We start from the raw sequence: 13,945 nt of genomic DNA on the forward strand, positions 1-13,945 counted from the left end.
AGAGCCCCCGTTTCATCGGTTTTTGCTTCCCATTCCCCCCCCCCCCCCCCGCCTCACGCCATATGGACAAAAGACATCCCCTCCTTCGTCGTCTAGGTTTACACACAAGCGCCCACATGTGCAAGCTCAGGTCACATCTGTTTCTTGTCTTTTACTAATTAAACGCAGAATGTGCATAACAAAGCCTGGTCTTACCCACTTCTACCCACGATTGAAGCAGCCCTCACCCTCATCATCGCCGGTTTTATCGCACCAGGCTTTCGTGGCCTTATCGTGCGCATGGCTCGGTATGGAGTAAATCTAATTAGAGGGCTGACAGTCTTCCGGCTAAGGGGGTAGAACATGGTTATGTATGCAAACTTCCATCAGCTAACCTTCCGGAATGAGCAATGATGCGCTTTGAGGTCATGCTGGCACGAGTCGCGCCGAGCAGGGAATGAAACTCAACCTCTGATTATTCATGCATGACTGAATAGGATTCAAAACGGGTGTAAATTAGACCATTGGGTAGAATTGCTCGCTCGGTGTGAACGCTGACTCAACTCGGAAGAGAACGCCTAGAGTAAACAGTTAAACATAGAGCGTGAACCTTTAGCACACGGATGTCCGAGTTAGTTACTACCATGTAGCGATACCCAGCTATCAAGCGTACAAGTGACAATGAAGGTGGGTTAGCTGTAGGCCCTCGCCGGATGTGTGACTAATGTCCGTGTTAGCGCCTTCTTGAATACCCGTATCCTTCAAGAGTCATGCAAATTCAGGTGGTTGTGGTGCTGGTACAGTTATGCTGGTAGCAAGAAGCAGATTAATGGTGTAGGGCAGGCACTTTGTGGTCATTTTTTGGTGTGAACAGAGTGACATCCGTTATCTCACAGAAATACATTTAACCAGGGTAGCTTTTTGAAACCAGAACCTCTAACGCAAACAACAACACAGAAATGTCTAGCATCCAGAATCTGATGGTTCGATACGCCTGTATAGTAGGCGTCCAGAGTTGTTTATCCTGGCTGACCGGTTCATCTTTTGTTTCCAGACCTATTTCTTCGAGTTCAACTTCACTTTTCTAACTTGTTTGTTTTCAATTTGTCCACAGGTAAACCAGTTGTGTCTCGGTTGCGTTTCTGTTCTCCGGATCGATGCATCGTTCAATGTTTCACCGCATGTTTGCAATTATGCTCGCTGACTTTCCAATCCGCCAGTGAGACACCGCGACCTTGGCTAACCTTGGCTGTGACACTGTCCCAACCAAAATGGCCCACCTCACTCATTTGAAAACATGGCGTAGATTGTCCTCCTCCCACTTCCCGTTTTATCCTAATGAACTTTCCTCTCCACCAGCCCTCCTCCACCTACCTGTCGTGTTTGAAAAATGAGTATTCTATTTTTCCATCTATTGTTCATCACCCAGATTTTATCACTATAATATTGTGTATTACAAGTTCAGTGCTTCTTCCATGGGAGACGTATCAGTCAGAGTGGGGTGAGGCACTTGCTTTTCAAAGTTCGGGTGGCTAGCGTTCGATAGATAGGGTCGATGATCCAGTCCACCGATCTACGGAACGATGCGTGTTTCACACTGGATTGGATAGCTTACCTGGCCAATGGGGTTCTGCTGAACGAGATATTCTCTGGATATGGCTGTGAGGCGGACGGGCAGGCTGATCGGAAGCAACATATTAATTAGCTGAAGACAGACCGTGGTAAGGGGATGAGCGATTCAATGCACTGACTGCGAGTAGCCCGGATTTTTTATGGATATGAAGTAATGACGATAGGTCAATGACGGGCTTTTGCCTTTCGGACACAGTTCGTGAATACGGTAGATTTATTGGAACGAAAGTCGGATAGTTCAGCCAGTTTTCATGTAACAACCACCAATGTTTCGCCTTACCAAGACACCCTTAAAAGTCACCAATTGGTTATCCCCAAGAGGCTTCTCATGGCTGCCACAACCCTTGCAGAGCAGACCAGAGCTTATTTCAGATGGTCTCTTCATAAGAGCACGAAGATAAAAAGCCAGCACTAGATAAAGATTCTCTCCTGATTGTTCCCAAACTTTTTCCATCGCACGTAGGACTCCGGGACTCCGCTCCTATCTTGTCAAACTGACCAGAGTGAATTTAAATCCTGAAAGTGCCAAGAAATCCAAACGAACTAAACTGATTCTAAAAGCGTGTGAAGAACACGAACAGGTATTCTGTGCAGTTTTTTCAAGCTCCTGAAACAGACTCCAGCCCAAATCCAGTCACTTCAACGAACTGTTGACTGAAAAACGTCATCTTTATGCTGTTTTGAGAGCGCTAGTTTCACCTTCGTTGGCTGCCAAATATAATCTTTCGACGTTTAGAAAAAACTTCTAGGAAAGGAACCACCTCACCTCGGTCGTTTTTCGTAGTCACATTCTAACCTGATCAAGCTTAGCATAACACAACATCAAATAAACTGAACATGTATCGGCTCATCCCGGAGATCTCTTGAATCTGTTTAACTAAGCTTACCGAGGAAGACAATAAGCTGTAAGAAGGCTGTTGTTGAATGCTTCCATAAAATTAGCCCATTGGTGATTAACTGTTACAAAGATAAGAATTATTGTTGATTTATTAAGTAAAATTGGGTCATCCTGGTGGTTCAGAACAATATATGCATACATCTGTCTAAATATTTCTAGTATCCCGACAAATACAATTATTCGCATATCAATTTGGTTTTGACGGGTGACTCACCTGGAATCCGAAGGTGGTGTAAAATTGGGTCATCCTGGTGGTTCAGAACAATATATGCATACATCTGTCTAAATATTTCTAGTATCCCGACAAATACAATTATTCGCATATCAATTTGGTTTTGACGGGTGACTCACCTGGAATCCAGCTGAAGGTGGTGCACCGACCCGCTTCAAGTTTTAGTTGACACGATCTTCGAGATATCGCAATACATGTTCAGACGTAATACACTACTGATAAGGCAGCTGAAAAAATCTTGGACAGCCCACGACAACAGCATAAACGAGATATTCAGCTGAATTCCAGGCGAGTCTATCGGCGAAATCAAGTGGATATGCAAATGAGTAGAATTCGCTAATCCCGGGCAATTTGGGTTCAAGTGAAACGTAAGGCTGACGGAAACTCCGGGACTGTGTCTATCTGATGAGCCCCAAAGAGGGCGAAACCGGTCGTGAGCTGTCGAAGAGTTCTCAGCAACCTTATGATTAGTGTATTATTTCTAGCCTTGTTCTATCAGTCGGTTTGACAAACTGAGGTTTTGCATGAAGCGTAAATCGCAACCAACAAATTGTTGCAACGTCTTGCGAACGCTCTTTCCTCCGCAGCATGCGCTGATCCACTTCGTCGTCACCACAGGTGGTACAAGCAGCAGCAATTTATTTGATAAGATGTATCATGAACCGTTTGAGAGTTACCTGTCGATAACATACCCAGACATTCAACGCATCTTGCTTCATCATTAATGGTCATCCACGAGCCCACAACAACGGGAATGAATGTTAACATCGTGGGCAATATCAACATATTGCCCGCGATGTTAACGTCATATGCCCCAATCGAGAAACTAGATTCCCCTGTGTTTTGCCCTTTCACGGAATGCTCATGATGCACTGTCAACAGTAAAATGACTTACTTTTTTCCGTAACGCAAAAATGTTTTCATGAGAGTATAGAAGCGTATTCTCCAGCCTCTTATGCCAAAGAAGGGCAGCCCTGTTGTTCTTCGTGGGTCACGAGAGGGGGTAACATATTACACTCGTGGTTGTATGATCTATCGACCAGCATCGAGAAGATTGAAAAATGTATCCCCTTTGTTCGGCGTAAAGGTGATGAACTGACAATACGACGACATGCGCATGAGTTGTTTCCCATCGGCCAAGCGGAAGTCGGGCTATTCAGCCGTTAAGCCATGAAAACCGCAAGAATGGGGCAAGAGAATCTAATAACTCGCAAATCAAAAGTGTGTTTGTGTCGTCGAGCCGAACATGTCTCATGGCGGAACATTTGCGCACCATGGTCATCACTCCATAAGAGATGAATGGAGCCAGGCCAAAGCAAAGCCCACGTGCTTCCTGTAGTCCGACGAATAGCATCAATCCAACATTATTAAGAGGGCATCACTGGCACTGTACTGCAAAACTGAGTGGAGTATCTTCGTCAATGGTAAGTTAAAGTACATCCATCCGAGTATGGGTTCCGTGGTCATACGTTTACTTCAGCTCACAACAAATTCGAGAAACGTTCCCCACGGATACCTGATCAGGCCCTTCTAATCTCCCGGATGATGATGATGATGATGATGATGATGATGATGGCACTCACTGCATCGGCCCACAGAAGCCCGAGGCGCATTGGACAGTTTAGGCGATAGACTTCCTCATACTGCACGCGTACAACCGATCAAGCGCGTCCATCGCATCTGGTGCCACAAGCTCATAGTAAGCCACCTGGATGGTTGAGCGAACCACCAATAATCTTGCCCGTCCTGTTCTTCCAATGTCAAAGCAAGCTAAACTCTGCGTTGGTCATTCAGGGAGCTGTTCATCTACGAATGAGCCGTAAATCCGCTAATCAACCTTACGTTTATTTGGTTGCTAGGTTAATAGAGCGATGAAGCTGCTTCATACAATTCATAGATCGTGCAACCGACTGAGATGAAATATGGAGTGCATGCTTAAAATTGGATTTGTCGAAGTCAGAATTTCAGAGGAAATCATATAGATTTATGGCTACTGGGACATTTTGGAAGTGTTAAGAAGAGTGTTGATTTTCAATGATAGCAATTATCTCCTGGAAATCCCTGAACGTCTATTATCTATCGTCTCACAGCCACGATCTCTTACTAATGTCCCGCACAAAATGAAAAGTTCGGATGACATCCGGCCACCACTTGCTTAGAAATAACCACGTCGAAAGTGGGCGCACCGTGTTTTCACAGTTGATTTCGTCTCCGAAACCAACATCTCGTGTGAGCATGCGATTCAGATGCCTCGTACAGCCCACCATAACTTAGGCAAATGTAGCAGCAATGTAACGAAAAGTCGGGTGGCTTTGTTTACCTACCGCGTTGATAAACAACACAGTTAGTGCGTGTGTTAACGGCTCGATGTGCCTGGAGTAATAAACCAGGTACAAGATGTAACACGAGTCGGCCAATCCAGGTCAAACAAGCGCGCCAGAATCGATGAGTAACGGTAAAAGGAAAAACTACGGTTATTTCCTCGGCAAGTGCTGTGCAGTTATTGCATAGTGTCACTCAAGCCTTCCGTCGAGTAAATCTAAATAGACTAATTGTTTCATTCGTCGCAAAAAATAGAATTTACAGGCCGCTGAATTATCACCGCTGCACTTCCTCTCGATAAAGAACACCTGATGAAAACTTCTGTGCCCAGTGAGGGCAGTTTTTCCACCCAGACAGAAAGGGCCAGTTGAAATGATCGCCCAAAAACCGGTTGAGTACCCGGACCATAAGGCGGTGAGACGATGCAGGAAGTCCATGGTCCATTGGAAACCGGGGACCAAGACTCCGTCTATAGGCTCTTAGCACGCAGACCAGTCAGCCAGGATGTCCTGTGTGCTTTTTTCGTTCGTACTGCGTGTACTTGGGTTGCTCATGATCAACCAAGTCCCGAAGCACTTTGTAGCTGGATAACATCTAAGTCTACTGTAGAATTCATACAAGGGGCACACGTATAACAGTGCTGATATCTACTGTTAATCTATTAGCCCAGTAACATTAAATATGTTGTCAGTTTTCTCGTTGGATTTCCAAGATATCTTCGTTTTTAAACGATCGTGAATTGCGTATCCTGGTGTAGAATAGTCTCCTTCCGGGCATCCAAAACTGTCCAAAACTGACGGAATGTGAAGGTTCGTGATCCCCACAGGAATGCAGCAGCCATTCATCTTAGAATTCTGTCCCTGAGGCTATAGATGCTGTGTCGTCCGGAGGTAACCCGTCAACTCGCGTAAGGAAGAAGCCAAAGTCGAGCACAGGAACAGGTCTTTTTCGCCGCGAAGTAAGGCGGTTTATATACATCGGAGAAAATGGCATGAATTGACTGAGACTTTCTCTTCAACCGAATAACCAATAGGGGCCAACAGTTATGCACGATCGGGCAGAAAAATAACGAAATGCAACGACCAATATGAGTCACACGTGAGAGCGGAACGAGGATAAATCAATAGGGACTCAGCACGATGCAATCTGGTGGCTGAACGTGTGGTGACGACAAATACCCAATAGGGGCTAACAGTTAAGCACGATCGGGCAGAAAAATAACGAAATGCAACGACCAATATGAGTCACACGTGAGAGCGGAACGAGGATAAATCAATAGGGACTCAGCACGATGCAATCTGGTGGCTGAACGTGTGGTGACGACAAATATAAGCAGAGTGTGAAAATTGACCAGAAACGATCAGTCCGTAGTTAAGACGAAATTTTTAGACAATTAACAGTTCCGTTCTGGTAACAGTAGACACTGTGCTGGAGTTTGTTCACTGTACCTTAACCTTGCATTGGAGTAAAACTGCCAACAGTTATGGACACACTTTTCACATAAATGAATTGCAGTCCTGTGTTAAAACAACTGCTAGTCTCTTTGTAATGTAATACTCATAAGGTTGCTGAAAATCCATCGGCAGCCCACGACCGGTTTCGCCCTTCTTGGGGCTCATCAGGTAGGCGCAGTCCCCGGGGTTTCCGCCAACCTTATGTTCTACTTGAAACCAAATTGCACGAAATTAGCGAATATACACTCATCTGCAAATTAATTTGGTTCTTTCGAGAGACTCACCTGGAACCCAGCTGAATCTCTCGTTTATGATGTTCTCAGGCAACTGAATATGCTGCACCAGGCCGCCTCATTTTTCAGTCACTACGATATTTGAAATATCGCGATACATGTATATTTGTAATGTACTACTCATAAGGTTGCTGAAAATCCATCGACAGCCCACGACCGGTTTCAGCTGTGTTCCAGGTGGGTCTCTCGAAAGAACCAAATTAGTTTGCAGATGAGTGTATATTCGCTAACTGCTAGTCTCATTCGCTTCTCAACAGACAAGTGGGTAACCACCGAAGAATGCGATTTGAACGTTGATTATACTGGATATTGGTGCGGTCATACCTATTACACATTTTATTGAGCTGAATGATCGTAGCTGGTGCTGACCCGAAAATATTGGGAACATGGTCGGACCATGTCTAGGCTGCGGGAGACATTGCTCATCGTTTCATGGATCATCAGATTTACAGCCCGGGCCTACTTCAACCAATAGATTCGAGGATACCCATGTGTTCTATATTCGCTTTGGTGGTTTGAACGTTCCGAACCCGATGAAAAACCGCGGTGGAATTCTCTCCTGAAATGTAAAACTCTCTTCTGACAAAGAACAGGCCACTAAGCCATGACACCCTCACTGTATACGCTTGCTATGTCATTCGGAAGACACATGAGGGACCAGATACTGTTAGAAAAAGAAAGTTTCCTCTGAGCTAAGTCACTATTCCAGTTTTGAGTAATCATAGAAACCCATGAGATTATGTTTGTCTTGGAGTGGTCACACATCAATTTTGGGTATGTGGCTTCAGATGGACGTCTTTGCACTAACCTTACGGTTAAAGCTTAAAGTTATGCATCTCATAATATCGTTATGCTTGCATGATGGGGTTTCATCATTAGGTGTGTGGAATGTTACTGAAATTCCATGAAAGATAGACAGGTATACTTTCGGGATAGTAACTACACCTTCGCCTCTTGTTGTTGGTGATGCTGGTCTTCACTTGATAGAACCCCCCACACCCTTTCTGCTAGCCAGCAAAGTGCACACGTTTAGAAAAGGAACCGTATTCTTCAAGAGAACTGAATACATGACAACAACTAACTAACCTTTTACCTAGTTCATTTGTCAACATGTTTTGCTCTGACCATCGCCCTCTTGTGAGCTTCTACTTGGCCCGATGCCATTTATGTTCGCCGAGTTTGGCAGGTTGAACAAGTCCACGGATGTTTTTTTTTATTGTCCAACGTAAACATCATTGTCTTGGTTGCCAGAACCACTTAGACACAGGTGTGCTAAAGTCAAAAGAATGTACCAGGTGATATCCAGAAGACGGCTAACCTGTTTGGAGTATAAATGTCATGTGCTTAGGAATACAGCGGTGTTGGTGAATCACACGAAGTAGAGAACATCAGTTGGTCGTGGCGTTTGCACCATTAACTGGTTGAGTGCTCTATCATGCAAAGGAAAGTGATCTACTAGGCTGAGCTCCATTCAGCAGTTTGGAAGTAAAAAAATGCATCCAACCTCCCCGAGACAACATTATTGCTCCATCCATTAGTGAGATTCTAAAACCTTTGTCCCGTTTGACGGTTAACTCCACGTCTACTTTCCATCATCCCCGTGGGGCCTTGTTCTCCAATGGAGTTATCTTCGGCTCATCCCGAGAGGACATTTGAATCCAACGGGGTGTTGGGGGACCATATAAAGGGAAGATAAACGTAATTATATAGGTTCTGTCGTTTACCATCTTGTTCCTCTCTATTCTTGTGGAGCACACACTTCACTGGGATTGATGGTCAACTGAGTGACATCAAAGACCAGAGTCACTTGTCATCCTAAGCTGTGGGAGTGGTGGTGGTCGTTGCTGCCTGACTTAACTTTCTTCAACCTAACTGTGAAGTAAATTTTCTCTGGGTACGATTGAAAAAAGTAGGAACGGTAAGGGAATATTCCCCGTGCAGAAGGGCATGCCATACACAGGTTCTACATTAAGCGATTTTCCATCTCAATGTGGGGGGGGAGGCGGACGAGACTAGTCTTATATATGCTATTTTGCTGCTGAGTGCGCGACGTGCAAACTACAGGAGACAGAGCCTATCCGAACAGGAACTCAGTTTATGGAGAGGAGACCAAACTCGACAAAAGGCAGGCAACGACAACGCGGTAGTCAATGGTACATGTCAGGCAAGGTCATCCGCTGACATGGGCAAGGTGACTGAGGCAAAAAGGGATGGACACACAAAGTAGTTACGCAGGAAGGAATGGACTTAGCCAACTGTTACATTTAGCTCCAGTTTGCGGTGACTTATTTTGACTTTCATTTTGACCTTTTTCAGAAAATGATCAGGCAATCTTGCCCTTCTTAAGAGAAAGCATCCCTATGGGAAAGTCTAGAAGGGCTACCAACTCAATAGGGTTTACAAGATGACAGATGGTGTTGTAAGAGCCTACTTTTGTAGAATAATTTCGCTACAATATATCAGTAATTCTGACAGTCGATACTGTGAAACAAACTGATAGGTGTATGCACCTTTTTCGCAGAAAAGACCAATTTCTGAAACGGATTCAGGACAAAACGAACGCTGGTCAATGCTCCCAGCCACGCTGGATCCATGGCACTCAGGAACAATCTCACCGCCGTTTGCAGATTACCATGTTTGTAACTAGGCAACTCGTTGTCCATTAGTCGTGTTCTTGGTCCCGCACAAAGCGTTTAACATTTTTATCTTCTACGGGCTGGCGGACGTAGAATGAAAGTCCCAGAAATTACACACGCAGTGAAGTGGTTTGTCACCAATTCTGGAAAAAGCGCCCCGTCAACTAAGCGTGTGGAATAAGTGGTCTTGACCTCACGCAGTTCGGATGTCACTTTCATTACGAATACGGCTGTCCAGCTGGAGCGCTAGAATGTCAGGTCAACAGCCGAAACAGAGCGAGTCAAAAGCCATTCAGAGAACACTCCAACTGGTATCCAGGTTGGGCGCTACCAGGGAGATCCCTTCGATTGTGGTTCTAAATCGTGTCACACACAATAAGTTGGTTATAGAAAAGACTGTTGAAGAGGGGAAGAATGAATAAGCAATGCTGGAACCGATAAAATTTGGAGGATGAAGTGGATTGAGCGAGAACTGTTGGATTTTTCAGGCCCGACATTGAGAGCCTGACAACGCATTTTGTGGAAGAAAACCTGGATTCGTTTTGGCCGTACGGTAGTTTTTTTTAATGTAATAAGGGGAGCTGCATTTGTAAGAACACATGAAATATCGACTCGCAACTCATGTTATGAGGTCGTGAGTTTTAATTTAACACTTTAGATGATCAAACTAAACAAATGCGACCTACCATAAAATTCAGAAACACCATAACTGAGTAAACCAAATAATTCGTACCATTCAATTTTTCTCACTGGGATCTTCCAGTGTGGACTTTCGAGACCATGACCTTCCGGTTAGTAGTCTGAACTTTTTTAACCATTCAGATACAATCAGCTGATCAACAGTATGGTTGGCCGTACTTAGACAAAATACAGCGCCACTCATCCCTCAATCAGAGAAACTACATCACGTGGTCACATGCTGATTGATTGGTCGTGCTTTCCTTCATATTCCGATAGGTTCCCTGTTGCAATACATATTGTGAAAGTGTATCTGAACATCGGGAGCAAGGAGCATCGGAGTGATCGCCAGTATGGCACAAAAATCCATCTTGAAAAATCGAAGTTTCGTAAATTACTCCACAGGGTTTATTCGTTGCTGAAGGATACAGAATCCTTTTCGAAAACTGACCTGTTCTTTTTCTGACCAGTCAGAGATTGACTTTCGAGAGTCCAGATTATGGTTCTCATAATGGCATAATCACCAAGATGTATCGACTCTCGTATACAGAAACTAAAGTACAATACTGGCACCTATAATGTGAAACAGAAAACAGACGAAACATGTGAGGTAGCATACTTAACTTCGTACACCAAACTAATAGACGTACGGTATGGCCGACGGGGCCTATGCAGCCACAGTGCGAACAAACCAACAACGTCGCGGTGGCATAGGGACAATAGCTATCGTTTCTGCCAAGCCTGTGTCCTGACGGCAGGATGTTTCGCTACTTCTATTAGTTGGCACATGACGCATTAGAGCTTTGGGACGAGGGAAGGCTACTAATCCTGTAGGTTCACTGGATTTTTCGAGAAAGTAAGATTCCGTCGTCTCTCGGTTTTTGTTTTGATGATAAAAATCGATATTTTCGTCCGTCTGTTTACCCAGCTCGCCGAGTCTAGCCGTGCCGACCAGACGGCGCGCCGTCCATGAACCATTGCCAAGCAGGTGGCTTGATTTGTTCGATTGACATTTGTTTCTGTATGTGGTACAGGAACGCACACACTTGCACACACTTGCACACACATACACACGCACATGACTCATGAAGGTACAGTGTAGATTGACTTAGCAACTGTACTGGCTAGCCTTGTCGTCACCGCGTCAGCAGCACGAGCGACCTGGCAACATGATGAGCGTGCGGACAAGGCCTGGCTACATTGTCCATGTAGCACATACCCTGGTGGTCATATGACACCGACACAACCACGTGGGTGCGCTGTTTACTCATTCATGTCCAGTGTGGATACAGGTTATTTATCACGCGCATTCGGTTACCGTGGCAACCGGAAAGTGGGGCGGAGCCAAGGCGCATACGACTCATTCGCTTATGAACTAGCCACTGCACAGACTTAATTGAAGACTGCTATTGATGTGCGTTGTTCTCTCACCAATGCATGGCTTCAGTAAATCATTCTGATTTGGAGATGATGGGTAACCGGACGAGATGTCTCTAAAGGGCGCGTTCATTCCGTGCCCCCATTTTGTCTCCTTGTGAACTGGGACCAACTAGCAAGTAATAAAATACAGAAATCATAGATAAATAGTGGTTCTGCATTCGAGTGGTCTCTGCGATGGAAGTTGATGTGAAACCACTGTTAAAAGTTTCTACCGTCATGTATCCTGGAGGTGCTCTGCGTAAGGCGTTCCTGTCCAAGTTTGCGCCTTGAGTGCTGACTGGGTGCTTCCCTAAAATCATCCAAAGCAAATTCTCGAAATGCTTAGAATCAATTATAAACTTTAGCCAGACTGTTTTGCCACCAGTGGCCTACAAAAGTTCCACCTCGGCCGTTTATCCAACTCAAACGCTCAACAAACAACGACAGTGTGGTGGCGCAATGAGTCTTGAGTTGACAGGACAACAGACTGCGCGTAACTTATCTGACCAATGAAAAAAGTAAGTTACAATCTTCGGCAGTGATCATGTTAACTCGTTAGGAATGTCATCAGACTATGTGTTCGAACTGGAAATCCAATACCTTACACTTGTCAGTCGCAAGTCTTGAGGTTCATTGTGAAACTGGCAGTCATTTGGACGGAAAACCTGCAGAAATTGGTACACTTAATTTTTCATGACATCTTCCAGAATATATTACAATATGTTTATGCACATTGTTTATACATATACTCATACATAGTGCATCGCAAGGTTTTAGGTGCAGTAAAATATGGACCGGTGCTATTTGAGGCGGTCTCGCTCTGCTCAGTGTGTGATGCGCACTCTAATCACGAACTGTCTCCATCAATGTGCAACGAGGCACATTAGACTCATTGTTGCATTTTCGTGTTTCGCTCTGCTTCAACTTCTTCTCTGGGCCTCTAAATGACCCCATCAGACAATCAGAAATCTCGGCTGCCAACAGAAATAGACCTTAGAGCTCATCCAATAGAATTCATACGAAGTGATTGCTGCTCAATTATATACTCCGTACTTCTCTGCAGTTCAGCCATACATTGAAGGCGGTTGTATCGATTAAATGTACGCGAACTCCTGTTGTGCATTACCTGGGCACGTATCTCGCAATGTACATCTTCAGCAAGTTAACATCAATGTCAACCCTATCCTTATTACTATCGTAGTACGCAATTTCCTCAGGCCCTGTGTTACAATGTAGGAATGTTTATCTTCGACACAAGGATGGGAGAATCCCTGATTTCCACACTGCAATTAGAGTCTCAGGGGAATCACAGAAGAAGAACGACATTGCTATTTTGACCTTTTCGGTAGCCCTGAGTGATTCTGTTTGGCGGAGGACTTTTGGTTCCTCGCTAATTTAACTTTCTGGAATAGAGTTTGATCTTTTAAAACCCCCTGCGTCAACCCATTTGAGCCGCGTACTACTACACTTCTCAGCTAAGGTGAGCTTAGTCTCAGTTCATAACTATGTGAGCCCCAATACGGTGTTAGATTTGTCTGTCTATATGTTTGTCTATAAGCACCAAAAATGGCATGTAGGTAACAAAGTGTATTATGCTTTTCAATCGTATTAGTTACTTGCCAGAAGCGATCGGAGAATGGGGCTGTATGTTTCTCCAGCATTAGTGATGGAGCATTAGTAATAGATGCCATCTTCACAGATGGAACAGCTCTCATTCATCCAGAGTGGAAATGCCACCTGAGTGAACTGGAAGGAACCAATTTCGGGTCATCGTTCCTTTGAATATCATGACTCCAAAATGTTCACTCCACGATAGTCCACTGATCCACTGAAAACCTCATAGCGGATGGAATGATACTGAACTTCTCACAATGTGGATTCGTTGGTGAAACACGTTAAATCAGCTGGACTTACGAGATTTGATTAGCATGCTGTGTTTCCGATGCTACGGTCACCGAAGCGTGCATAGCAAGCTGCGGTCTTTTCGACAGTCCAACAGGACCCATCAAGCTCGCTTATACTCATGAGTTGCTTGGCCTAACATTCTCCTTTCTAAATACTACAGGGACTTGTTTTACTCAGAGTGAGTTGTATAGGTGCAGCCCAACCGACTAGCAGCGATGTCATTGCAGTGCAGATTGCAAACAATCGGTGCAATGGACATCACAACTTCGCATCAGAAAGGCACTAAGGCACGGATCATTGGCCGTCGCCAGAACGAACAGATTCGAACGGTTAGAGCATGGGAATAAGGATTTACTCACACTTGGTGAAGCACACTATCCATAAAGTTGCTGAAAATTCTACCACAGCGCATGGCCGTTTTGCCACTCTTGAGGTTGAGCCAACCTCACATGGCTGACCGGTCCAAGTTTCCTTCATGTCTCCCAATAGGACACATG

At 44.7% G+C, this 13,945-nt stretch overlaps 2 protein-coding genes across 2 annotated transcripts in view; one reads left to right on the plus strand and one right to left on the minus strand.

The window, feature by feature from the left end:
* The window catches only part of T265_09062 (hypothetical protein), a gene marked incomplete at both ends in the record, with an annotated part of 7,261 nt that extends 5,577 nt beyond the window's left edge, over positions 1-1,684 (plus strand). Inside the window, one exon of the mRNA XM_009175041.1 lies at positions 1,590-1,684. Coding sequence (XP_009173305.1) covers positions 1,590-1,684 — 95 coding nt within the window. The remainder of the gene's footprint in view (positions 1-1,589) is intronic.
* T265_09061 (hypothetical protein) overlaps positions 1-13,945 on the minus strand; it is a gene marked incomplete at both ends in the record, with an annotated part of 85,204 nt that overhangs the window by 37,907 nt on the left and 33,352 nt on the right. Inside the window, 2 exons of the mRNA XM_009175040.1 lie at positions 1,595-1,684; positions 5,066-5,114. Of these exons, the coding sequence (XP_009173304.1) occupies positions 1,595-1,684; positions 5,066-5,114 (139 nt within the window). The remainder of the gene's footprint in view (positions 1-1,594; positions 1,685-5,065; positions 5,115-13,945) is intronic.

This window comes from Opisthorchis viverrini (assembly GCF_000715545.1).
Source record: "Opisthorchis viverrini unplaced genomic scaffold opera_v5_252, whole genome shotgun sequence".
Taxonomy (NCBI): domain Eukaryota; kingdom Metazoa; phylum Platyhelminthes; class Trematoda; order Opisthorchiida; family Opisthorchiidae; genus Opisthorchis; species Opisthorchis viverrini.